Raw genomic sequence first — 27,476 nt, 5'->3', positions numbered from 1 at the left:
TAAATAATAAATAAATAAGTCTTAAAAAAAAAAACCCATACATCAGAGAACTCACACTGGTGAGAAACCCTATGAACATGATGAGTGTGGGAAGTCCTTCATCCAGAGCTCATCACTTAACTAAACATAAAAGAATACACACTGGAGAGAAACCCTCTGAGTGCAAAGTTATAATGTAAGAAAGCCTTCTGAAATTGGTCAGCTCTTATTCAGCATCACAAATACACACTGGAGAGAAACCATATGAATGTAATGAGTGTGGGAAAGGCTTTGGCCAAAGATCATCCCTGACTCATTATCAGAGGACTCATAATGGAGAAAGTGTCTTTAAATGTGTTGATTGTGGGAAGGCTTGCAGAGCCTCAGAAGTTACTAAAGAACTCACACCAGAGAGAACCCGTACAGGTGTAATGCATGTGAGAGAGCCTTCAGCCAGAGTTCACATCTTACCATACATCAAGTAACCCACACCAGAGAGAAGCTTTATGAATGTGGGAAAGCCTTTAGCCAGAGTGCAGATCTTGCCAAACATCAGAAAACTCATACTGGAGAGGGACTCTGTACATGTAGCCAGTGTGGGAAAGCCTTCAGCCAGAGTTCACACCTTACCACACATCAGACAATACATACTGGAGAGAAACCCTATGATTGTGGTAAATGTGGTAGTCTTTAGCCAGAATGCAAGTCTCACCAAACACCAAAAGAATGCTCACTGGAGAAAGACCCTGTGAATGTAGTGAGTGTGAAAAGCCTTCAGCCATAGTTCAGTTCTTTTAAGCATCTGCCAACTCACACTGCCTAGAAATTTCGTGAATGTGATGAGTACTAATGGCTTCTGGTAAATATCAGTCATCACCAGATATCAAAGATTTTAACATAAGGAAAGTTTATGTAAGATTTGACATTTCATGAAAGGTCAGCAAGTTAATATTCTGAGCAAGAGAGCACTAAATAAATTTTGTGAGATATTATACTTGAGGACAGATATTGGTGGTTCTGATATTCCTTAGCAGCTTTTTCTTAGGGTTTTGTACAGTGACTCTGTAGTAAATGCTTGTATCATTAATAGATTTTTGGTCAGATTTGTTGTACTCCCATCCTCAGAAACTTTTTTAGGCTTTTAAAAATAGGAATGCCCCAACTGGAAATAGAATCACCCAAATAAAATTGAGAAACTGCTTTTAATTAGGAAGAGCATCTCAAATTCTGTATCTACAATTTCTATTCAGAGAAGCCAGGAATCCAGGTATCTATCACATGGGTCTTCTCCACCATAACAGAGACAATACCAGAGGACCTGCAGGAGCAAGAGGATACCTTTTAAATAACTGATCCCTTTAACAGAGCAATTCCATCACTATGCTTCTCTTTACCTTCTCATCCCCAACACCACGAGGTTTTATCTAAGGAAAGACACATGGACAGAGAGTGATTTTCAAGATTTATTTCACAAAAATAGATTCTACAGGATGTAAGCATGTACTCTTTGAAGTCTATCTTCTCCCCTTTGAACATACCAGTGAACAAGTAGAAGATTGGGAAAAACAAAGATGCTAAATCTCCAAGCCTATTTCTTATTACTTTGCACTTGTATTACAAAGCACCATGTCATTTTAAGAGATTCGGCCTTAGGTAGAAAGGTAAGATGATAATAAATCAGATTTCCCCGAAATACCCACAACATAGAAGAATAAAACCAGAAATCACCTAAACATGATGGAACTGGGAGACTTGGTTTACTCCTGTTCCTTCTCAGAACTGGTCTGCTTCCTCCTTAAACTTTATTTCTATTTAGTTTTAGTTGACTGTTAATCAGTGTAAGTTCAAATACAAGTTAAAATATACTCTAGATTGTATGGCATTGCAACAATTACAATACAGCCAAACATTGACAACAGAAATAGCTTCAATATATTGTACAAAAATTATTTCTCTAAATCTTTAGGTCAATATTCAGTGATAATAAATGGAAAATACAAGTTAAACTTCAATTAACTTCAATTTAAGCTATCCATTGATGGGTTAATGACATTGTGGTTATTTTGGTACAGTTCTAACAACTGGTATTTTGGGCGGTTTGAGTATGTAAAAGTCAATAATGCTAGTTTTCATTTGCAAAATCAGTTAACAAATCTAAGACATAACTTCAAATAAAGTACTATATAAAATTTTCATTATAGAATCTATGATTCAACTGTATTTTTAATTTAAAAAATTCTGATTTCATATATTTAATGGGAAATTGTTAAAATGTTATATACAGGGATACTGACTGCAAAAGGGGCACTAGGGAACTTTCTGTAGAGAGAGATGGAGGTGGTGGTTACTCAAGTGTATACATTTGTCAAGTCATTTACCTGTATACTTAAGAATTATACGTCAACAAATATTTGAAAAATTTTAATTTTAATAGCCCATTCAATTTCTGTTGTTTCTCTTTCAGGTAATATATTTTTTCTTTAAGATCTGTAACATTCTTAAAAAGTTTGTAAAACTGGGTCTTTATTTAAATTTGAAAATCTACAGGATCCAGATTCAAGTTCAGCAGCATTCATTTCTCTTTTTCTCTCTACACACACATCATATGCACACATATATGTATATACATATTTCCATCTCTTGCTGCATCATTGAATATCATAAAATTTAATCATGCCTATTTTATTTTGACAATGATTTTCTAGTTTTTCATTTTCCCAGATAGTATTCCTTGTATTTTTCTTAGTTTGCTTTATTTGAATGTCCATGGCAGTTTTTATTGAGGTCCTAGATACTTAATTATGACATTTGACTCCCTCTTAACTGTTCCCAATTTCCTTGAGATGCTCCTGTGTCATTTGCTAGGCTGTGTTCTCAGCAACATTACATTACTAATTTAATCATCACAACTGCCTTAGGAACCACTAAGGAACAATCTTCAAAATGTACTACAGGAGAACGCCATACCTTGTGAGGCTCTCAAATTCTGTCCATTCTTAATCAAAAGATATGAGAGACTTGCTTAGATATACGAATCTAGAAATGTAGAGAGCCAATCCCCTAAATCCACTGATGGTGGTTTTCTCAGGCTTGTCCATTTAGGAAGGAACTGAAGACATTTTAAGTGATGCAGACAAAACAACACTTATTCAGCACCAGGCAGTGTGCTTTTCTGTGCATTACTGATTTCTCACAATAACCGATATGCTTCTCAGTGTGAGGCCCCTTAACATTCATCACTGCCAGAATGAACAACAAAAAACATCAAGGCCATACCTTACCAAGGGATGGCACCTAATTTATTTTCCATTTTAAATATGAAGGTATTGGATCTCAGAGATATTGTCATGCATGGATAAATAGTATACAGAAGTCTATACAAAATCAGGCAGATGAGCTAGATTGTACACACAAACATACTTATCCAGAAAGTACAGTGACATAGAGTAGGAAAAGAACTGGACTGGGGTTAGGTAAGGACTCTAATCATAGTTTTGCCATTTGCTATTTGTGAAACGTTAAGCAGGTAACATCTTGGGGCTGTTTCTTTGCATTTGGAAAGTAGTTGGGCGCAAAACACAGCAATTAAGAATATGAGTTCCGGGCCTCCCTGGTGGCGCAGTGGTTAAGAGTCCGCCTGCCGATGCAGGGGATACGGGTTCGTGCCCCGGTCTGGGAGGATCCCATATGCCGCGGAGCGGCTGGGCCCGTGAGCCATGGCCGCTGGGCCTGCGCATCCGGAGCCTGTGCTCCGCAACGGGAGAGGCCACAACAGTGAGAGGCCCGCATACCGCAAAAAGAAAAAAAAAAAAAAAAAAAAGAATATGAGTTCTTGTAGCCAAGCCATATGGGTGACTTTGGGTGAGTTACTTAGCCTCTCTGAATCTGTTTCCTCATCTGTAATCTGTAAAATGAGGAAACAGATTACGTAAATCATTAATTATTTGATTACAATGTGCCAGTCTCTGAGCTTATGTTTTGAAGTAAAATGTGTTAAAATAAATCTGATAAGGACTACCAGAGATAGACTTATAGTCCAACAAAATTACATTTATTCACTTGCTACCACAAGGTCACCAGCAGAACCATGGAGCATCTCACGAAGGATGAACCAGGGTTATTGTAGCATTTTAACAGGCTCATTGCAAGGCAGGTTTGGATTTAAAAATGGACTCCGGGCCCTCTCTCTTTAGAAATCTCAAAGTTATGGTAAAGGTGATATGTTGTGTCTGAAAATGCTGTATCTGAAGCTCTGTACCTGGTTTGGAAATAGAGATTGTATTTCTTTCAAAGAGGGCTCTGATCTTCCAGGCAAGAGTGAGACGTTCATTTTTCCTGATAGAATGTAAAATAGTTTGACAGTCTGTGATTTTAGCAGGCAACATTTCTCAGTCTTTTTTTTTTTTTTTAAGTGGGAGTAGCAAGGCAAAGATGGGGATGTCGCGTTAGTAAGAAAGCAGTATTTAAAGAGGACCATTATGACACTTTACAGCTGCAGTATGATTTGGGGGAAAGATTGTTTGCTATTAACTTTGCAGCAGGCTTTATCAGTGTCATCTGAGTCTGGTTAATGGCAGGGCTGATTTTTGCTTTTTCAGATGAGATAATATAAAGTGTAAGAGTGCCTGGCACACAGTATGTGCTTAATAATCACTGGCTATTGTTATTATAAAATAAAGGAGACTGCTTTTCCTATGACACTATAATTTTTAATTAGTGCTTTAATGTAAGTCGTAAGAAGATAATAGGAACCTGTCTTTGTCCTTTGCTTACTAGAGAACAGTGAATGCTGTAATTTGGAAGAACTTTGTTTCATGCAAATTATTCACGTAAATCCCAGTCATCGTGGAGGTGTCACATAAATCAGGACCATACTGGGAAACCTCCAGGCAAGCGATGCTCTCCAGTGGCCACGCCTAGTTCTGCCCAATTAGGATTACAGGGGTCGAATCTAGCCACGCCCCTGCCCCTGAATCAGAGCTGCCGCAGTCTTGCTGGGAAATGTACTCCTTGGAGGGAGAACGGGTTCAAGGGACGGCTAGAGGCGCGCAAGCGTAGTTCTGGGACGGGGGAACACTGTCGGTGCTCCCCGCTGCGAGCTGTCTGGGGTTCCCCTAGCTCGGGACAAGTGGGTCAAGCCTCGCAGAGTCTGAAGCTCCGCTGGGGGTAGGCCTTGCTCTTTCAGAAGTGGGGGCGGAGGTTCACCTTTTTACCTGTGGCTGTCGCTAACCCTTGAAGGGCCCCGGGGGAAACCAGGACGCTCCCTCTAGGCCATCGGACTTGCGGTGTGTCTCCGCGGAAACTCGAGCCAGCTCGGGGGCCGTGCAAGATCGGGGTTTCAGGAGCCCCGGGGTTGCGACGGCTTCTGGGCGTTGGAGCCTGGCGCTAAGGGGACCATCCAGAGAGTGACAGCAGCTGGCGGGCGCTGGTGATAAAATACTAGGCCCTGCCTGGCCTCCAGATGTCAGAAAGAGGTAGGTGCGCGAGAGGGAGGGGCAGAGGCGAATTCTCTAAGAGCCTCAAACTGGATAAGAGAAAGCCCCCTAGCCCGGACCAGGGACTCGTCTGGTGGAGGCCCAGGTAAGGAAACAGAACCAACGATAATACAGAGAACAGAGCCTTCGTGATGTCACAGCAGCCAGAGCACTGCAAGGTGGAGGCGACGACTTTGCATTAAAAGAGGTAAGAAATCGACGAGATCGAGTGTGAGAGTGATCTGGAGACTGAATTTGAGGAAAGATAACCTTCCTTTTCCTCACCTTGATGGGTGAGAGGAGAACACAGGGGCAGGAGCTTTGTGTGAGAAGGTGGGAAGAAAACTTCCGGGCCTGTGTGGTGGGGTCTGTATGAGAGGGGATGCTTGAAGCCTCGACCAAAATAAAATCACTCCTTGTGTTGCCTCGAGTAACCCCATTTTTCCACGCCAGTCTTTTATCCATCATGGCACAGAGAAGACGGCCTGCTTTAGTTAGTTTTGTAATTATCATATAGTAAAATCGATCTGAGAGGGGCGCATGGTTCTAACATAAATATAGGTTCCTGTAACCACCGCCACAATCAGGAGCACTTTCACTCCAAACCCTTCCTTGTGCTCTCCCTTATTTTCACACTCTTCCTCCACCATTAACCCCTGGAAGTCACTGATTATTCACCATCTCTGTAGTTTTATCTTTTCCAGAATGTCTTGAATGGAATCATACATTACGTAACATTTTGAGACTGGCTTCCGTCATTCAGCACAATGCCTTTTAGGTTCATCCATCTTGTGTGTGTCAGTTCCTTCTTGTTGCTCAGTAATATTCCACTGAATAGATATGCCACAGTTTTGTTTTTTTTAAAATCCATTCACCTGTTGATGGACATTTGAATTTTTCCAGTTTTTGGTAATTATGAATGATGCTGCCCTAAGTGTTCAGGTACAGGTTTTTGTGTGAAAATAGTTTTCATTAAGCCTGGTGTTTGAAGGCAAACAAGTCTGAATTTGAATCTAGCTTTGAGACGTATTGACTGTATGGTGACTTTGCACAAGTTATTTAACTTTGATGAGTACTTTCATCAGGGTGTTGTGAGGTTAAATGATGCAATATATGTCAGTGGCTCTCAACTCTTTTAGACTGAACAGTCCCTTTTTATAAAAAATATTTTGTAATGCTTTCATTTCTATCCTGAAATAAAGTTTATTAAATTAGTAAAATTAACCTACATACTTTTAAAAGCTATATAGTGCTCCAACTCTAAAATAGAGGAGAAATAAAAAAGGAACACACTGCATCTCAGGCCGATAAAATATCCAAATGTTAAGTAAAATTCAGAAAAAGTACCTTGATTTAGACTGTAGTTACCTTTACAGAAAAATCATTGTATATTAGCACTGAAAAAACAAACAAAAAACTCTGTAGTCGTGTGTAAAAAAGAGTTAGGTTCTAGGCTCTGCTAATTGTCAACAGATTTACACCCGTGTGAATGTCCTGCAGGACATTTGAAAATTGTATGGGACTATCCTATGCTGAAGGGCATCTAGCATCCTGGCTCTTACACATTAAATGCTAGTAGGGGCCCTTTCCTCCAGTCATTATAAGGGCTAGTTCCTGCTCATTGAGATCCTGAATTATGTGAAATATTCAGTATATTTACTAGCTCATGGCAGCTGCAAGCAGCAACGTTCTGAACCTCCAAGAGGAAATTCTCATTGCTTGGTAATTTGGAGACTGGCTCAACAATTTCACCTTCTTCTAAACCAGTGCTTCTCAAACTTGAGTGTGCATCAGAATCACCGGGAGGATTCGTTAAAACACAGATTACTAAGACCATTGCCAGTTTTTATTCAGTAGGTCTGGGGTGGGATTTAAGAATTTGCATTTCTGGCAAGTTCCAAAGTGATTTCCAGACTGCTGGTCTAGGGACCACATTTTGAGAAGCAGTGTTCCAAACCTCTCCCTTCAAATGTTCAAATTTAGTGGCCCTTTAAATTTTTTTAATCTTGCTTAATCCTACAAAATTCTATAAGACAAGGGGAGCAGATACTGTTAACCCTATTATTTTGTTACTGAAGAAACCAAGACTCAAATTGACTTGCTTAATACTTTTACAGCATTTTACTCAGATATTAGAATCCAGGGTCCTTTATCCCCAGCTGAGTGTTTTTTTCCATTAAATAACACTGCCTGTGATAATAAAGCCAGTATGTCCTATACTGTAAGAATTTAACAAGCAAGTTCTCCCATAGCCTTGAAGAATAAGGGAGATGGCATTCCAGTTGTCCCTCAGTATCCACAAGGGATTGGTTCTAGGACCCCCTTGTATACCAAAATCTTGGTATACTCAAGTATCTTCTGTAAAATTGTTCAGTACAGTTGGCCCTCAGTAACCATGGATTCTGCACACATGGATTAAACTAACCTCAGATCCCGGGGGCTGGCTGTATTTTACACCACATAATGATCCATTCCTTATTTCTTACACTCTCCTAGCTTACTACTCTCTCCAGGTACACTGGCCTCCCATTCTTCCCATAGCATCCTGAAGTTATTCCCACCTCAGGATTCTGATGCAGAGATCTTGTACTTGCTGTTCTCTGGGTCTGTCCTCAGATATCTTCATGGCTCACTCCCTCTTTTTACTCAGGTCTGATCAAATGTTTCCTCCCATAAAAATTTTCCTTGGCCATCCTATCTACAATAAAGATCCTCTTTATTCCTTATCCCCTTACCTTACTCTTTTGATAGCATTTTTCACTACCTGAGCTTGTATATGTATCTTTATCTATCTATGTATCTATCTATCTGTCTGTCTATTTATGCTGCCCCTTTTTTGTGTGTGAACATAAGTTTTCAATTCATTTGAGTAAATATCAAGGAGCACAATTACTGGATCATACGGTAAGGGTATGTTTAGTTTTGTAAGAAACTGTCAAACTGTCTTCCAAAGTGGCTGTACGTTTTGCATTCCCACCAGCAGTGAATGGAGTTTCTATTACTCCACATCTTCCCCAGAATTTGTTTTTGTAAGTGTTCCAGATTTTGGCCATTCTGGTAGATGTGTAGTGTTATCTATTTGTTTTAATTTGCATTTCCCTGATGACATACCATGGTGGAACATTTTTCATATGCTTATTTGCCATTTGTGTATCTTTGGGGAGGTGTCGGTTAAAATCTTGTGTCCATTTTTTTAACAGAGTTCTTTTCTTATTGCTGAGTTCTGAGTTCTTTGTATATTTTGGATAACAGTCTTTTATTAGATGTGTCTTTTGAAAATATTTTCTTCTAGTCTGTGGCTTGTCTTCTAATTCTCTTGATATTGTCTTTTGCAGAGCAGATGTTTTTAATTTTAATGAAGTCCAGCTTAATAATTATTTCTTTCATGGATCATTTTGTATCTAAAAAGGCATCATCATACCCAATATTATCTAGGTTTTCTCCAATGTTACCTCATAAGAGTTTTATAGTTTTGTATTTTACATTTGTGTCTATGATCCATTCTGAGTTTTTGTGAAGGATGTAAAGTCTGTGTCTAGGTTAATTTTTTTTTCATGTGGCTATCCAGTTGTTCCAGTGCTATTTGTTGAGAATTCATCTCTGCTCCATTGTGTTGCATTTGCCCCTTTGTCAAAGATCAGTTGACTATATTTATGTGGGTCTATTTCTGGGCTCTTTATTCTGTTCCATCGATCTATTTGTCTATTCTTTTACCAATTATTTTACCATGCTGTCTTGATTACTGTAGTTCTATAGTAAGTCTTGAAGTTGGGTATTGTCAATCCTCCAACTTAGTTCTTCACTTTCAATATTGTGTTGGTTATTCTGGGTCTTGTCCCTTTCCATATAAGCTTAAGAATCAGTTTGTTTATATTCATAATATAAGTTGGGATTTTGATTAGGATTGCACTGAATCTATAAATCAAGTTGAAAAGAACTGACAATACTGAGTCTTCTTATCCATGAGTATGGTATATCTCTCCATTTATTTATTTATTTGATTTCATTCACCAAAATTTTGTAGTTTTCCTCATATAGGTCTTATATATTTTTGTTAGATTTATACCAAAGTATTTTATTCTTTTCAGTGCTAATATAAATGGTATTGTGTTTTTAATTTCAAACTCCACTTGCTCACTGTTTGTATATAGGAAAGCAATTGGCTTTTGTGTATGAACTTTGTATCTTGCAATCCTGCTATAATCTCTTATGAGTTCTAAGAGTTTTTGTTGATTCTTTTGGATTTTTTACAAAGATGATCATGTTATCTGTGAATGAAGACAGTTTTATTTCTTCTTTTCCAGTCTGTATACCATTATTTCCTTTTCTTGTCTTATCGCATTAACAAAGACTTCTAGTACATTTTTGAAAAAGAGAGGTGAGAGTGGACATCTTGTCCTTGTAACTCATCATAGTGGAAAAGCTTCAAGCCTCTCACTATTAAGTATGATGTTAGCTGAAGATTTTTAAAAAATAGTCTTAGCAAGTTGAGAAGGCTCTCCTCCATTCCTAGTTTATTGAGAGTTTTTATCATGAATTTTGTTGGATTTTTTTCAAGTGCTTTTTCTGCATCTATTGATGTGATCATATAATTTCTCTTTTTTAGTCTGTTGATGTAATGGATGACATTAATTGAAACTAGCCTCACATAGCTACTTTCTAAGTTTCTAAGTGCTTTACATATTAATGTATTTACCTATTTGTTACATATTAATTTATCTAATCCTTGTGATAAGCCTGAGTTGTAGGACTTGTTATTGTCCCTAAAATATGGGCTTCTTATTTAGTTGTGTTTTGATTTTTGTATGAAAGTAATAAATAAGTTTCAAATAAAAGATTGGACAGATATAAATAAAAAGGAAGTTAAGCTGCAAGTTAATTTCAAAATAGACTTTAGGTGGGGGGAGGGGGGTTCCCTGGTGTCCTAGTGGTTAGGATTCTGGGCTTTCATTGCCATTCCCAAAATTCAGTCCCTGGTCAGGGAACTGAGATCCCACAAGCTGCCCTGTGCAGGGGAAAAAAAAGAAAAAAAAAATATATATATATAAAATATATAAGATTATTAAAATTGTAAGATATATTAACAAGCATGCAATGATCATATGCCTTTCATACTACTGGACAAAATCAAACAAGCAAAAAATAAAGATGAGGAATGTCTGGATAATTCATTAAAGTTGACTTTGTACCTCTAAAAATGGAAAATACATTTTCTACTATAAAGTCCAGTAAGAATTATGAAGTTAATCATGTATATTAGGCAACCAAGAAAGCCCTAATAAAGTTGCAGATTTTCAAGTTCAGTTATCTAAATCTCATCCTCATTTTAGTCTTAGCCTCTTTATTTATGTACTTCCATCTACTGTACATCCTTTCTTTTATACCAATCCTCATGGCAGATATTTACAGAGTTCCACAGGATAATACACAAAAGAACATTGTTTATGCTAATAGTTATATATTTAGTTGAATTATGTATAATATTCATAATCTTGATATAAAATTTCCTTTAAAATGCAAGTAATTTTTGAAGCAAGTCAATTAATATTAAAAATGGTTGTTAATGTTGCTCTTTTAATGATCACACAATCACTTCTTGACTATAATTTCTGTTTATCTTTCACCACTGTATTGCAAATATGCTTATGAAGGGCATTTCTCCTTTTCTTTCAGAAAGAATCTGATTATCTTTTCCTAGCCCTCTTTTATTTTCTCCGATAAAATTGATTGAGTTCACTGTCCTTTATGAAACCATCTTTTCATGCTGTGCATGTCAGTGTAAAGCTCTGACTCACCTAACTTTCCAGCTACTCCATGGGTTCCTTCATGGTTTCTGAAGGAAACTGAAGGAACTGAACTGTAAACTGAAATTTGTTTCAGTTTACAGGTTGAATATCCCTCTTAGCATTTATGCCTGTAATTATTTTAAAAGGAGATACTCACTATCAAACATTATTCTTCCAAGTATTAGGATGGTGGCTTTATCTCAACTTTTGCTCTAAGTAGTTTCTAGGGCTTAGTTTTTAAAAAAAAGTGGGCAGACTAATTTTTAAAAGCTGCTATCATTGTGGCATTCTCATTTAAAACCACCAAACGTTCCTCATGCATATTCTGTATGACAGATACTGTGTTAGGAATTGACAATTCAAAGGTTAAAGACTTTAGTTTATGATCTGCAGAAGCTCAAAGTCTAGTAAAAAAGACTGATGAGTTCTGTGGTGGAGAATATGCTGACACAACATGGGGACCAGTCGTGAAGAAGGTGGACTCTCACCCAGATGACTGGGTTGGGTCCTGGCTCTGCCACTAACTAGCTCTGTAGCCTTGAGCAAATGTCTAATCTCTCTAAACCAGCACTGATCAATAGAAATACAATACAAGCCACGTATATAATTTAAAATTTTCTAATAGGTTTTTTGGTTTTGGTTTTGTTTCTGATGCACCGCACGACATATGAGATCTTAGTTTTCTGACCAGGGATTGAACCTGCACCCCCTGCATTGGAAGCACAGAGTCTTAACCACTGGACAACCAGGGAAGTCCTACTATAGAAGAGCATTGCCATGAATGTGGTACACATGGAAAAGTGTTCAAACAAAGCTCAGATTTAATTATACAAAGTAAATGTGATGTAAAGAAACCTTATAAATATAGTGAAAGTGGGAAAACCTTCAGAGAGTACACTACTCTCATTCAACATCAAACAAGTCATACTGGAGAACGACCCTATATATGTAATGAATGTGAAAAGAGATTTAACCAGAGTTCCCATTTAACAAACCATGAGAAGACTCATACTGGAGAAAAGCCCTACAAATGCAATGAATGTAGGAAGGCCTTCAGTTATTGCTCAGTCCTTATTCAACATCAGAGAATTCATAGTGGGGAAAGACCTTACGAGTGTACTGAATGTGGCAAGACATTCAGTCGTAGTACATAGCTTACTCAGCATCAAAGAATTCATACTAGTGAGAAACCATATAAATGTCTTGAACGTGGACAGGCTTTTAGCCACAGCACACATCTTACTCTACAACAAAGAATTCATACTGGAGAGAAACCTTATGAATGCAACGAATGTGGTAAAACCTTTAGTCAGAGTGCACATCTTACTCAACATCAAAGAATTCATATAGGAGAAAAGCCTTATGAATGTAACGAATGGGAAAGCCTTCAGTGATCACTCAGCTCTTACTCGACATCATATTGTCCATATTGGAGAGAAACTTTTTGAATGTAATGACTGTGGGAAAGCTTTCAGTTACTGTTCAGACCTCATTCAACATCAGAGAATGCATACTGGAGAGAAACCATACAAATGCAATGAATGTGAGAATGCCTTTAATGGTTGTTCAGCCCTTATTCAGCATCAAAGGACTCACACTGGAGAGAAGCCTTATGAGTATAATGAATGTGGGAAAACCTTAGGTAACTACTCAGCTTTTATTTGACATCAAACAACTCATACTGGAGAGAAGCCATATGAATGTAAGGAATGTGGGAAAGCCTTCAGCAGAAGTATGTACCTTACTCAACATCAGAGAAGTCATAGAGGAGAGAAACCATATAAATGTAATGAATGTGGGAAAACTTTTACCCAGAGTTCATTCCTTACACAACACTGAGGGTTCATACTGGAGAAAAACCTTACAAATGTAATGAATGTGGGAAAGCTTTTAGTGACTGCTCAGGGCATATTCAGCATCAGAGAACCCACACTGGAGAGAAGTGCTATGAGTGTAACGATTGTGGGAAAGCTTTCAGTTTCTGTTCAGCCCTTATTCAGCACAAGAGAATTCATACTGGAGAGAAGCTCTTTAAATGCAATGACTGTGGAAAAGCCTTCAGTGATTGGTCAGCACTTATTCAATATCAGAGAACTCACACTGGAGAGAAACCTTATAAATGTAATGTATGTGGAAAAGCCTTCAGTCAGAGTACAAACCTCACAAATCACCAGAAAACTGATACCATTGAAAAATCTTATAAATGCAATGAATGTGGAAAAGCCATTAGTTACTGTTCAGGCCTTATTCAACATCAGATCATTCATACTGCAGTGAAACCTTATGAATGCAATAAATGTGGCAAAGCCTTCAGCCAGAAGACAGACCTTAAAAAACATCAGAAAACTCATACTAAAGAAAAACTCTACAAATGTAATGAATGTGGGAAAGCCTTTAGCCAGAACACTTATCTTACAAAACACCAGAATATTCATAGTGGAGAGAAGGCAAATATACATACTGAATATAGGAAAACCTTTAGACAAAACTCTTCTTTTGTTCAACATGAAAAGCTTCACACTGGAGAGAAATCCTCTGAATGCCTTGGGAACTTGGCTAGTATGGAGACCTTCACCAGGGAAACAGAAAGAAAATCCTGAAAACTGTCAACTTCAGGACTTCCCTGGTGGTGCAATGGTTAAGAATCTGCCCGCCAATGCAGGGGACACATGTTTGATCCCTGGTCCAGGAAGATTCCATATGCCACGGAGCAGCTAAGCCTGTGCGCCACAACTACTGAGCCTGTGCTCTAGAGCCTGCGAGCCACAATTACTGAGCCCATATGCCACAACTACTGAAGCCTGCACATCTAGAGCCTGTGCTCTGCAGCAAGAGAAGCCACTGCAATGAGAAGCCCATGCACCACAACAAATAGTAGCCCCCACTCGCCGCAACTAGAGAAGCCCAAGCACAGCAACAAAGACCCAACGCAGCCAAAAACAAAACAAACAAACCGAAAAAGCTGTCAACTTCCTAGAGTGACCACATAGTTCAGTGGAAAGAGCACATGTCTGGGTTTTGGAAGTCCTGGATTCTAATCTCAGCTCTATTACTAACGAGGTCTATTCGTTATTTTGAGGTAAGTTGCTTTACCTCTTTAAACTTTGATTTACTCACCTGAAAATTTGGAAGGCCTGATTAATTTATATTTAAGGTCCACATTTATTGTTTTTATTACTAATGCAGGCTTCTGTAGATGTGGTTCTTAAATTGTGACTTATTTACTCTACATCAAGTGTGGTTCAGTGAAGATACAGACCATATGCCATATATGCTATATATTACCCTTGTATTTTTTCTCCAAAATGCAACATATTATGAATATTGAAGAATATTCAGATCAAATAGTATAAATTCCTTGACTTATTTCAGTAGGAACATTGGGATCTTTTCTTAAGGATATGATGTTGGATAAAACCTCAGCAAAGAATGAATCGAACTGTTGGTATATAAAGCTAGCTTTCAGGACTTTCCTGGTGGTGCAGTGGTTAAGAATATGCCTGCCAATGCAGGGAACACAGGTTCCATCCCTGGTCTGGGAAGTTCCCACATGCCGCAGAGCAACTAAGCCCGTGTGCCACAACTACTGACCCTGTGCTCTAGACCCTGAGAGCCACGACTACTGAAGCCCATGTGCCTAGAGCCTGTGCTCTGAAACAAGAGAAGCCACTGCAAAGAGAAGCCCACGCACCGCAATGAAGAGTAGCCCCCACTCACCACAACTAGAGAAAGCCCACTCACAGCAACAAAGACCCAACACAGCCAAAAATAAATAAATACATTTATTTAAAAAATAATAAAATAAAGCTAGCTTTCCTAGAATTTATTCAAACTTAATCTTGCAATGTACCTTTCTCAACTTTCTCTACTAAATTGAGTAGTGTTGCCATCATCTCCCAGATGAAAAGGAAGTAGAAACATGTCTTGGGCAGATTACCAAGAAAAGATGAAATTGGGAAGTTCATTTGTTATTTACACACCTAAATATGTAAGGGTCATCTGAATGAGAATAAATTTTGAGTTTCAGAACATCTAGAAAAGTCCGTTGGTCTGTTGTCTGACTTCTTCCTGTGGTTATAGAGACAATGGCCTGAAAATATGAAGATTTACCTCAGAATCCTGTGATTTTAAATTCACTACCTAGGGACAGAAAAAATCCATTTATGGAACTTATCCAGTACATTGTTTTGGAGAGTAGTCCAGACTTTCAAAGTTTGGCGTTTGTTTTGGTGTCCAAGAAGACTGTTCACCCCAAGCATAAACTGTAATGGACTTGCTACAAAAGCTTTGGGAAAACCTGGACTTAAGGCGGCAGTGTTTAAGCTTTTCTGAATTTATGTATCCTTTTAAGAACCTATGAAAGTCGCAGACTTTCTCACCAGAAAAATGCATGACACGTTCACACAATTTTGTAAGCAGTTACAAAATAAAGTTAATAGTATTACAAATACATATACACTATACTAACAATAATTTGAAAATGTAATGGAAAAGAGATTTTATTCACAATAGCTATAGAAACAAAAAATATTTAGGAATGAATTTAGTAAGAAATAGGCAAAACCAAAAAAAATGAGCAGTCTGCACATTCTCTTGAGAAATAGCTCATTTGAGGGAATTGGTATGGAAAATGGTTAAGGGCACCAATTTCTCAACCTATCAGTTGTGTAACTTTTGGTCAGAGAATATAACCTCTCAGAGTTAGTTCCTTCATCTGTAAAATAATGAAAGGTTACCTGTCAAGAGTTACCTTAGGGATTAAATGAGATGATATATAAATGTGCCAGACACTTCGTGGGAAGTTTACTATTGTAATTATATAACATATATAATATTATATGTTATTAGTTATATAATATAACATACTGTAATATATAGTATATAATATACTACAATATACCATAATAGTTATTACAGTAAGCTATTATACTGTACATATTATATAATAACTTGTGTGAACTATTTTGTTATGCTGTGACCTCAATGATGGCATAAATTATAAATTATTTAGTCAGTCAAAAAGTGGTAGGCTCAGGGCTTCCCTGGTGGTGCAGTGGTTGAGAGTCCGCCTGCCGATGCAGGGGACACGGGTTCGTGCCCCGGTCCGGGAGGATCCCACATGCCGCGAGGCGGCTGGGCCCGTGAGCCATGGCCGCTGAGCCTGCGCGTCAGGAGCCTGTGCTCTGCAACGGGAGAGGCCACAACAGTGAGAGGCAAAAAAAAAGTGGTAGGCTCAGAAGTAGTAGGAGATATCCTTTCTATTGAACAATAATAATAGTACCTAATGGCCCTGAAACCAAAATTGACTGGAAATGTAACTTGCCGAAGAACATTTTTTTAAGTCAGGTTTATTGGGGTATACTTGAATCAATAATTTAAAATCTTCCCACAAAAAAGGCTCTAGACATTGATAGATTTACCAGCGGATTCTGTCAAACAGTAAAGAAAGAACTGTTCCATGCTTCCAGAGGGTAAGAGAGTCTGCTTTTCCCAACTCATTCTGTGTCTAGCATAGCCTTCATACAAAAGTCTGAAAAGGACAATATTTAGAAAAGAAAATTCCAAGCCAGTCTCATTCATGATCATAGATGCAAAACTCTTGAACAAACTATTGACCCACTGTCTATCCACGTAAGTGTGAAAGATAATACAGCACTACCAAGTTGGATTTATCCAAAGAATGAAAGTTGGCTGAAGATTATAGAATCAATCCACATTAATTCATCCCACTGAAAGATCAAAGAAGGGAATTCCCTGGCGGTCCAGTGGTTAGGACTCCACACTGCCATTGCAGGTGGCTCAGGTTCAATCCCTAGTAGGGGAACTAGGATCCCACAAGCTGCACAGCTATTAAAAAAAAGGAATATTAACATTATTTTAAAAAATCAAAGGAGAAACACATATGATCATCTCAATGGATGCAGAAAAGGTTTTGATAAAATTCAACATACATTCACCAGTAATAATAATACTTCTAATCAAACTAAAAATAGAGAAGAACTTATTTTGTTTGAAAAATAACATGTATAAAAAGCTAAGGGCAACATCACACTTATGGTGAAATTCTGAAAGCTATCTCAGCTATCTCAGAGTAGTAAGGCCACTACCACTCAATGCTGTACTGTAGGTCCTAGCCAGTGCTGCAAAGCAAGACAAACAAAAGAGAGAATCGTAATGAAGAGATAAAATTCTTATTATTTAGAGTTATTACTTCAGTATGCAGAAAATTTTAAAGCCTCATAAATAATTAAAATCAGTAAGAGATTTAGCAAGATTGCTGGATACAAAATAAATTGCTTTTCTATGAATTCTAACATTAAACTTAAAATGGCATTAATATCAAATACACAGGAATAAATTTAAGAAACAATGTAAAATTCTTCATAGGAAAAATAAAACTCTATTGAGTGGCATTAAATAAGACCTAGATAACTGAAGTTACATATTATGTTTATGGATTGTAAAATGATACAATATTGTAAAGATATTTACTCTTCTAAAATTGATTAATAGATTAATGTAATTCCAATTAAAATCTCAACATTTTGTTGAACTTAATAAGATCTTTCTAAATATTTGGGAATGCAAAGAGCCAAGAACAGCTAAAAAAGTCAAGAAAAAGGAAGAAGAAGAGAAAGAGGAGGAAGGGGACACTTTCTCAACCATACCCGAAAACTTCCTTTAAAGCCTTATAAACTCAGACACAGTGGTATTGGTGCAAGGATAGACAAATGGACCAATGGAACAGAAAAGAAAGAGCACATCTGGTATGTAACAAATAGGACCCTGTAGAAGAGTAAGGAAAGGAAGGACTTTTCAATAAATTGTGCTGGCATAATTAGATCTCTATATGGAAAATATACACCATACATAAAAATTAATTCAGCTGCATTAATTAATTTGCTGAAATGTAAAAGGCAAAAGTATAACGCATTTAGAAGAGAATATTTCAAAATACCGGAGGACTTTGGGATAGGAGAGGTTTCTAGAGGAATAAGACACAACAGCACTAAATATAAGGGGAAATTTGATAAATTTAAGTGAAATGAAGAACTCTGTTCATCCAAAAAAAAAAAAACTATAAAATAATTAAACACAGAATGGGAGAAGATATTTCCAATATAAATTACAAACAGGACTAGCATGAAAATATGGTATAAAGAACTTTTATGAGTCCATGACTCTATGAAGTCTATGACTTCTTGAGAGAGTGAGCCAGGCAGAAGGTGTTTGTCTTTTATTTAGCTTGAGATGTCAAACACAGCGTCACTTCGGCTTCATTCTGTTTCTTAGAAGCGAGTCACTAAGCCCAGCCCATAGCCAAGGAGAAGGCAATCAGACTCCACCTTTTGATAAGAGGAGTGTCAAAGAATTTATGGAAATATATATAATTTTAAAACCACAGCAGCCAACTTTATTGGAAATTAGTAAAATGCAAGTTATCCTATAATAAAATACTACTGATCTTCCACCAGAATTACTAAAATTAATATGACAAGGAGTACTATTTGGCAAGGATGTGACGTAATAAGAACTTTCATCACCACTATTGTCTAAACTGATACAACTACTTTAGAAAACAGTTGGACTCTATCTAGTAAGTTGAAGATACACATACCCTATTATCCTAGACATATACCAAGAGAAATATGTGCACAAGGTGATTTGTATAAGAATGTTCATAGTAGTATTGTTTGTATAGCCAAGAATTGGAAACAACCTGAATGAACCTTTACAGTAAATTGGATACATAATGTTGAATACTATACAACAACTGACAATGAACAGAGCTACACACAAAAATATGGATGAATCTTACAAGCATAATTTTGTGAAAAGACGAAGGAAACACTTAGTATGATTATACTTATATAAATTTAAAAACCACAAAATTATGATACATTGTTTAGGGATGTATGTTTGGATGGTAAAATGTATTAAGAATGTAAAAAATGATTACCATAAAAGTCAGGATTGTGGTTTTCTGGGGGGATAAGAAGAGTGTGGAAGGCAGGGTGAGTGGAAGGAACATACTGAGGGCTTCTGGAGTGCAGCAATGTTCTGTTTTTTTGTTTGTTTTTTTTGCTCCTGAGTAATGGTTAAATGGGTGTTCAATTTATAATTAATTGTTAAGTTGCAGAAATAACGTTTTATTTACTTCTCTGTATGTTTTATTTTGCAACAAAATGTAAAACTAAGCAAAGACAAATAAGGAAGCTTTCTATGTTATCAATGTGTAAAGATTTCCAAAATATATTGTGAGGTATCAAAAGCAACACCCAGAACATATGAATCTATATATTTACATGCAAGTGGACAAAGAAACTCCAGAAGGTTAAGTAACAAATTAATAATAATAGAAACCTGTGGAAGGTGGAGAAAAGAGAAGGAACCAGGTAGGTGAATAACAGGGATGGGAAGGAAACTTTCAACTGTAAAACTATTTATACATTTTTGAACTCTATGAGTGTATTAGCTTTTCAAAGTACAAAACAACCGAATAAATAAAATTTCTTAGAAGCACTATTCAGAAGCCTTATAGGAAAATGTATCCTCTTTAGAACAGATTCCCACTCCCTCGGAGCCTCATGTGTTATCTTCATCTAGCCTTAGCTCCAGTAGCTCAGGAATCAGGGTTTATTCCTGGACAGTTGAAGGTCTGGAAAGTGGAACAACTAGTGATTACAAAGATGAACATCTGCAGCTCTCCAGAAGGGATTAGAAGTCTTAGGTGCTTAGTCCTAACTGCAGGGTCAAGCTTTAAGCCCTTGCACAAGCACTGACTAGCAATGGTGGGTCACATAATTAAACAGAAGACCCACGGTTAGCAACTCAGGTTTGTACACACACCCACAACAGGGAGCTATATGAATGGAATTCAGAACCTTTACCTATGAACAGACCATTCCTGTCCCTTTTCAGGGTTAAACACTTGAAATTTGCTTGTACATCCACCTGTGGAAAAACTCATTTATTGTACCCTGGTAGACCATTCATTCAACATGTATTCAACAAATTGTTAATGAGTAGCTGCTATTTAACGTGTACTCCTCGATATACTGGGACTAAAGCTGTGAACAAAATGGGCAAAACTCTATCCTCATGGAGTTTGCATTGTAATGGGAAATGCAGACCAATGAATAAGTAAAATGTATAGTGCAGTAGATGGTGATTAGTATGAATGAAAAAATATAGCAAAAAGATAATAGGGATGGCTTCTTTTTTATTTTCATTGTCTTGTAATTTTAAATATGTTGAACAGGTAAGCCTGCACTGAGAAAGTGATATCTGAGCAGACCTGAAGGATATGAGGAAATGGGTTAGGCACGTATTTGGGAAAGGGTGTTTCCAGGCAGAGGAAGCAGCCTGTGCAAAGGACTGAGGCAGGAGTATGTCTGACTTGTCTGAGGAAGAGCAAGGAACTAGAGAGGCCGGTAGAGGGGAGGAGGGGAGGGCTCTTGCAGGCCACTAGAAGCACTTTGGTTTCTTTACTGAACAGGAGGGAAACTCTTGGAGAGCTTCAAACCCTTGGGGAATTTTGCACTACTTCTGTTTGTAGAATAGACAAACAGGAAAGGGGCAAGGTTAATAGAAACCAAGGGACCAGTGATGGGTCTATTTCAAAAATTGAGGTGATGAACCCGAGAAACGCCTGAGGACCTACATACTGGAAATGTTCCCAATGGCCAGCTGTGGTCACAACCACTATTGGCCACAGGGCAGGCTAAGATTCTTTTCTTTCTTAAGTGAAATGAGGACTGTTTGGACTTCACCTCAAATTGTATCTTGTTGCCAGGTAGAACTGGCCTGGAGGAAAAGACAGAAGCAAATTTCCAGAGTAAAGAACTCCCTCTTTATTCACAACAGGAGCAACTTCACATAAAACCTGAGGTGCTCAATCAGTAAAATGCCTTTAAAATGGTTTTGTAGAAAGGAAACAAAAATTAATGTAAAATTGTGTCAAAGGAAAAAAAAGAAGAGGGGAGGAGGTAGGGATTAACATATACATGCTACTTTATATAAAATAAATAATCAACAAGGACCTACTGTATAGCACAGGGATCTCTACTCAGTACTCCGTAATAACCTATGTGGGAGAAGAATCTGAAAGAAGAGTAGATATATGTATATGTATGACTGAACCACTTTGCTGTATACCTGAAACTAACACATTGTAAATCAACTGTACTCTAATATAAAATTTTTAAAAAGTTTAAATTAGGTGAGAGATTGATAGACCTTCTAATATGATAGCAAAGGAAATAGTAAAACCTGGTTGAATTATGGATATATTTTGAAGGTGGAGCTGATGAGATGTAAGATCTGAGCAAAAGCAAAGATTCACAGATAACTGCACAGATGGAGTAGTTGTTTACTGAGATGGGGGAAGATTGGGGAGGGGAAAGTTTCCGGGGGAAGATTAGGAATTCAGTCTTTGGCAATGTTAAGTATAAAATACTTGTCGAGAAGGCAGCTGCATATGTTAATTTGGAGTTTGAAGGAGCAGTCCAAGGTGGAAAGACATTTGCATATACGTGGTATTTAAGGACTGAGCCCTGAGCATGCAAATGTAAGATTCATACAAGAGATAGTTATAATACAACATGTAATAAGGACTATTAATAGGATTGAAATAACTTCAGGGATCCTGGGTGTATTCTAGGAGTTTCTAAACCAGTCTTGAGGAGTCAGCAAAAGCTTCGGGTAAGAGGTAGTGGGTAAGGTCTGAACTGAGATCCAAAGGACAAGTAGGAACTGGCAAATGGGAAAGGGAGAAGGATTTCCAGGGGATATGCATCCTCGACGTCCAAAAGCAAAAGAGGACGCGAAACAGTCAGGAATTCCCCTGCCCCTTTCCACTCCAACTTCTCTGTCACATTTACCCTCCTGCCAGAGGAGGGACTATAGACGTTTGGAGGGAAGTTGAATTGGAGAGTTTTAACATTTGGATTTGGTGGGCAATATTTTTGTGGCTTCTAGTTACTTCTGTGTGGAGTGAAGTTCTTATTCGGCATCTAGCAGTGCAATTTCTGGAAGGTAGCACGCAGAGGCAGCCGCGAACAACAGGAGCCTTGGTGTGCAGAGGCTTCCAAAAGCCCTATTCCGAGACCAACTCCGAAAACAAAAATCCTGTTTTCAGACACAGGAACTCCTGTCCCTGTCAAAACGGATCCAAACGTTATCCAATCGGAAATGGAATTCTGAAAATCTGGCTCCCTTGCAGGCAAAGAAAAACCTCTTGAGATTTTGGACAGTTTCTTCTCAAGCGAGGGTTTCCTCAAGGCTCTGCCCCGCCGGCTCCTCCTCGGTTCCCCCTGCAGCTCCTCCTGTGAGCCCAGACAAGCGTCTGAAGAAGCGAGTTCAGAGACTGAATATTTGGCGGATTGGAAACGGGCAGACTTGGAGGCGCTCCTGGAACCCTGTGGTTCTCAGGGGGACCGAAAAGAGGCCGAGTAAAGGGAGGAGTGAGCTGAGCTAGTGGGGAGGAAGAAAAAGACGGGGGAAAAACGAAGAGAAAAGAAGCCATTCTTGTGTTTGAAAACCCAGTTGTGATAACGGAGTTGAATATCGACGAGGGAACATCCGTTTATAAGCAGAGTGGACCAGCTGAAGTGTGTTGGACAGGAAACCCAGAGATCGATGCGTCGGAACCAACCTTGGCTGCAAGTTTTATAGCAACTCCATTGTTAAGCTGTATTCAAACAGTTGAACTAAATCTTCCTCTAGATCTTACATCATAGTTCACCTTTCCTAAGGTATTTACGTTTCAAAAGTCACCTCTCAGAGGATTAGCCTGCCATAGAAGTGTGGCACGTAAGTCCCACGTTCTCACCTTTCATGGAAAAATCTCGCCCTTCTGCTTGATAAATCAAGACATTTCTGATAAATTAAGACTCATTTGGTTGTGGCACAGTGCCCCGGGGTGTAAATATACTCTCCTCTCGGATTCCCATCACGGGAACAATGGGAAGAACTGAATCCTTCAGTAGACGTGGTCTTGTACACGATTTCATGGAGGAGGGAGGAGGACAAATTCCACATTTATTTCCATTATGTCCTCCATTAAAGGGTCTTTAAATTATTATCTGTTTATTATGCTTTGATTAATTATGTGCAGGTAGATGCAGATATAGCACAATCCACAAGAAGTATTTTTAATACAGATTTGGGTTCAAAAGAAAAACATCAGATTTCAATGTTTATACCTGGATTTGGTACAGAGAAGCATGGTAGGAAAATCAAGAAGATACTAAATATAAAAAGATGTTGTATTGGAATAAAATTCTATGGGAGACACGGGATGGAAATAACGAATTCAAGGAAATAAAACATCAAAGGAAAATCTTTCACAGAAGTTTAACAAGGGCTTTCTCTTCTCTCTCCTTCTCAAGAGATGTTGGCAAGTATTAAATTACTATAGTTTTAAGATTCCTTTGATATGTTACTCTATCCTTCAGAAAAATTGAACCTTATGAAGAAAAATGTTACATGTCCACTGAAGAAAAATGTGAGGGGGAATATCGAATTTATCAAAATTCTGTTGGGGGTTAAGAATGCCCCCAAAGCAATTGAACTGTACAAAGGAAACCTAATAAAGAAGGTGCACGTGGGGCCTGGGTAGCTCAGTTGGTAGAGCATCAGACTTTTAATCTGAGGGTCCAGGGTTCAAGTCCCTGTCCAGGTGCTCTAGATCTGTGTTTCCTTAAGCCGATAGTACGTACCTAACCTTCTCTCCAAACAGAAAATTTGGGTTAAACTTGGACTTTTACCAACCTACAGTGCGAAAAAGACAAGAAGTCAGTTACCTTCAGCCTTAACTAGTAGTTGAGGTTTGAAATTCTGTTCCAAACAAAAGATGATTTTAGCAGTTTCTAATACTAGAGACTTCCCGAGGAACACAGTACAAAACCCTTACAGCCCATGAAATGTAAGAAAGCTATCCCTCTAGACTAGGGTGCTTTAGAAAAGGAACTGGAAACTATATTTGTTGGGTAAAGTATTCTCTGAGTCAGGACCTTTAGATTTTCAGTTATTCACTCTCACAACTGAGCTACTTGGCAGATGGGAAAGCCCTCCACTAAACCGTGGTAATGTCACATTCTAATGATAAACCCAAATGGTAGGGAGTTATTTCACAAATACTGCAGTATGATCTTTAGGTGAAATGCTCACCCTACCCAGAAATATTGGCATACTTTACCATACGTTTCTGCAATTTTGTCCTGCTGTGTGTTGGTGGTGCAATATATATACGTACATTTGTTTGCATATTGTATTGAGTTGTGACTTAAAATGTATTTCGACACTGAGTTGCAGTCAGAAAAGTTTTGAAAAAAGACTTTCTTGAGAGGGTACAATTTGAAGATGGCAGCATCTCCTTGAGATGAGAAATATCTGGGGGTGGGAGGTCGGGGTAAGAGCCCCAAAGGAATAATGGAATTTCGCTTTCCTTGGCTGGGCTAGCTGCATAGCTGGTCTCAGTGCGCGTGGCTGCGGACCCGAGGAGGGTCCTCTGCTGGTGCGAGCTGCTAAGCTCGCTACTCCACCATCGCTCCTTAAGTTTTATTGTGGACGGGCACATGGAGTACAAGGAGAAAAAACAAACGAACAAAACAAACAAAAACACACTAGCATACAAGCCTCGGCCTAGCCATGTGACTGAAGGAACACTCTTCGCTCACTATCCAAAAGCTTCCAGCACTAAAGAGAAAAGATTTACAACCTTCCAGACGGGCCCCTTCTAGCGTCATCGCACAGGCAGCTGCAAATGAGAGCTGTGTTCGGGAACTTCCCAAAGGTTCTGCTCTCTAATATAAGCCTCGGGAAAAGGAAGGTCCTATCTTATTAAAGGATTTATTTGTTTGTTGAGTCCAAACGGCCCCAAACGAGATACAGTCGAAATTGTGACCCCCGTGTAATAATTTGAGAAACAAACTGGGTTAACTCTATTTCAGGCGCACCGTACTGAAAATCTTGCGCCCTTGCGAGCAAACAAAAGGCCTCTCTTCTATTCAAAGTGTCATCTATAAGATTTTTCGACAGGTAACAGAGGAGATGGTTAACACGTTTCCTTTCCGGTGGCAGCAGAGTTGGCTCCACGACTTCCGATCTTCTCCCCGAGAAGGGTCCACCCAGAGTTTTGCTCCGCGGGCTCTTCCTCCGCTCCAAGAGGCTAGCGGCTCCAGGGAGTGGGCAGGGGTGCTGGGGAGGGGGTTCAATGACGAGCTTGGGCACTCTTGGGCAGGTTGGAAAATTGCAGACCCGAAGGTGATGACCCGAGGTCATCTGGTTGCGGAAGAGCTGACCTACGTGCCTCGAGAGAGAGGGGCGACGAAAACCATCAGAAAGAAAGGAAATCGAAAAAAATGTTCAGCGCAGAAACGGTAACATAATCATTGAAGGGAACAGCAGTGGCTTTTCACAGGGGCTTTTTCGACACGGGTTAAGCAGAGTGGCGCAGCGGAAGCGTGCTGGGCCCATAACCCAGAGGTCGATGGATCGAAACCATCCTCTGCTAGGGAGCTTTTTCCGTCCTTGGCTAAAACTTTACTCCAACTCGGCTACAAGCACGCGCAAACACCGAATCCATTTCTACCTCTTCCATGTTCAACCAGGTTAACATTCACGAGTTTGAGAATCCTCTACTTTGCCTTCTTGCTCCCCACCTTTCTTTGAAATCCCACCATTCTCTCACTAGGCAATTCCAAAACCCTTCTACCTATCTGAAGTGACACACTGCCCCGAATTGTCAAACTCCTTCCATCCCAGGTGTCCAGTAGAGGAGAAATGGAAATATTCCTTCAGCGGAGGCGGTCTTATATCAATATATTGTATGCGACCTCTTGGAGAAAGACGTGATAAATTCCATATTTACTTCTGTTACAACTTCCAGTAAAGGGCCTTTCAAATTTGTTATCTACTTACGATGTTTTCATTGTTTGCATTCTATTAGTAAATGCAAATATAAATGAAACCAAAAGAATTAATTATAACAGATTTGTGGTTCCGTCACATATCAAAATTTCAGATTTCAGTGTTCATACCTATATTTGGTGCAGACTAGTATAGTAGGACGATCGAATAAAGACTTTAAGCGTAAGCATACATTATATTGGCATAAATTCTGTGGAAATACAAATTCAAGGAGAAAGACATTGATGAAGTGGGAGACGTCTGGACCCATTTTTGGACAGTGTGGGTTTTGAATGGAGCTCGTTCTCCGAGTTCCTTAGCTTAACAACCTTAAAATGACCTTTCCTGAAAGAATCGTATTGAATCCGTGCCATTTTTATTGTTATTGGGAGGAATGGTATTAGAAATCTTAAAACGTTATTCGTTTTTCAATTTCTGGGAATGTTAGTGCCCTAGTTCACTCTGGCTAAGCCAGAATATTCAGCCGCAAATTCAATCTCCCACTTCTTTGCTCCCCTCCTGGAGCTCCGACCCCACCCGGCTAGGTGAGGATAGCGATTGGAGAGGGTGGCCGGGGCGAAGGGGCGGGGGAGGTTGCTGAGCGAGGGACAAAGCCAGGTGCCTGCGGAGGCGCTCAGGCTCTCGGTCGGTAGACAAGAAATCCCTTTGGCCCCCTCCGGAGCCTCGCGACCCCGCCAGAGTGCCATCGTACCTGCATACTCAAAGTGCGAACAATCGAGGGCGACACACGTTCAGCCTCGGGGAGGCGAATGGAAAAGGAAGGAAGGAAAAGGAAAAGGCAAAGGAAAGGAAGAAGGGCGGGAATCCCCAAGCAGCAAATCCGGCCTCCGTTATTCCCCGCTGCTGGCGCCACGAACGCCGTCTGGGCTGCCCAGGTCCACGCGCCCGGGTCTCCGGTCCCGCGCTCCCGCCAGCGCCCCGCCCCCCGCCCCCAACCTCCACCGACTCACCCTGAGGGGCTCGGACTGCCCTCCCTACTCCGACGCCGGGGGCGGGCGGGCGGAAGGATCGGTGACGAGGCCGAGAGCAGGAGTCTGGAGACACGGCGCCTGCTCGACTCTAACTCTGGGACTCCGGCCGCGCGCTTCCTCTCCAATCCCTGTCCTCGTGCCGCGCGCTGCAACCCGGAAAGGAGAGGAGAGAGGCCAGAGCGGCCAGCTTAGGCCTCAAACTAGCAGAGCAGGCTACGGGGGCTGCCGAGGTCCCGCGTGTCCTCTGTTTCCACCGGCCGCTCACTTCCGGTTGCAGGACCTGGAGGGTGAGGAGATTCCCGAGACCCTTTCACTTTCCTCGCGCAGGGATC

At 39.4% G+C, this 27,476-nt stretch overlaps 1 protein-coding gene and 2 non-coding genes across 3 annotated transcripts; all 3 read left to right on the top strand.

Moving 5' to 3' along the window:
- The first annotated feature begins 77 nt into the window (after positions 1-77).
- On the top strand, positions 78-27,336 carry LOC132497843 (zinc finger protein 665-like). The gene is given in 9 exon segments (XM_060111387.1): positions 78-175; positions 406-653; positions 4,914-5,145; positions 12,108-12,614; positions 12,616-13,073; positions 13,076-13,798; positions 22,464-22,692; positions 25,485-25,623; positions 27,049-27,336. Coding segments are annotated over 9 exon segments (2,922 nt in total).
- Positions 23,852-23,924, top strand: TRNAK-UUU (transfer RNA lysine (anticodon UUU)). The gene has a single exon. It is a non-coding gene; the product is annotated as a tRNA-Lys (tRNA).
- Positions 25,686-25,757, top strand: TRNAM-CAU (transfer RNA methionine (anticodon CAU)). The gene has a single exon. It is a non-coding gene; the product is annotated as a tRNA-Met (tRNA).
- Positions 27,337-27,476: the final 140 nt, after the last annotated feature.

The sequence above is a fragment of the Mesoplodon densirostris genome, chromosome 10 (assembly GCF_025265405.1).
Source record: "Mesoplodon densirostris isolate mMesDen1 chromosome 10, mMesDen1 primary haplotype, whole genome shotgun sequence".
Taxonomy (NCBI): domain Eukaryota; kingdom Metazoa; phylum Chordata; class Mammalia; order Artiodactyla; family Ziphiidae; genus Mesoplodon; species Mesoplodon densirostris.
The sequence above is the reverse complement of the archived record's forward strand: the minus strand, read 5'-3'. Positions and strand labels throughout refer to the sequence as shown.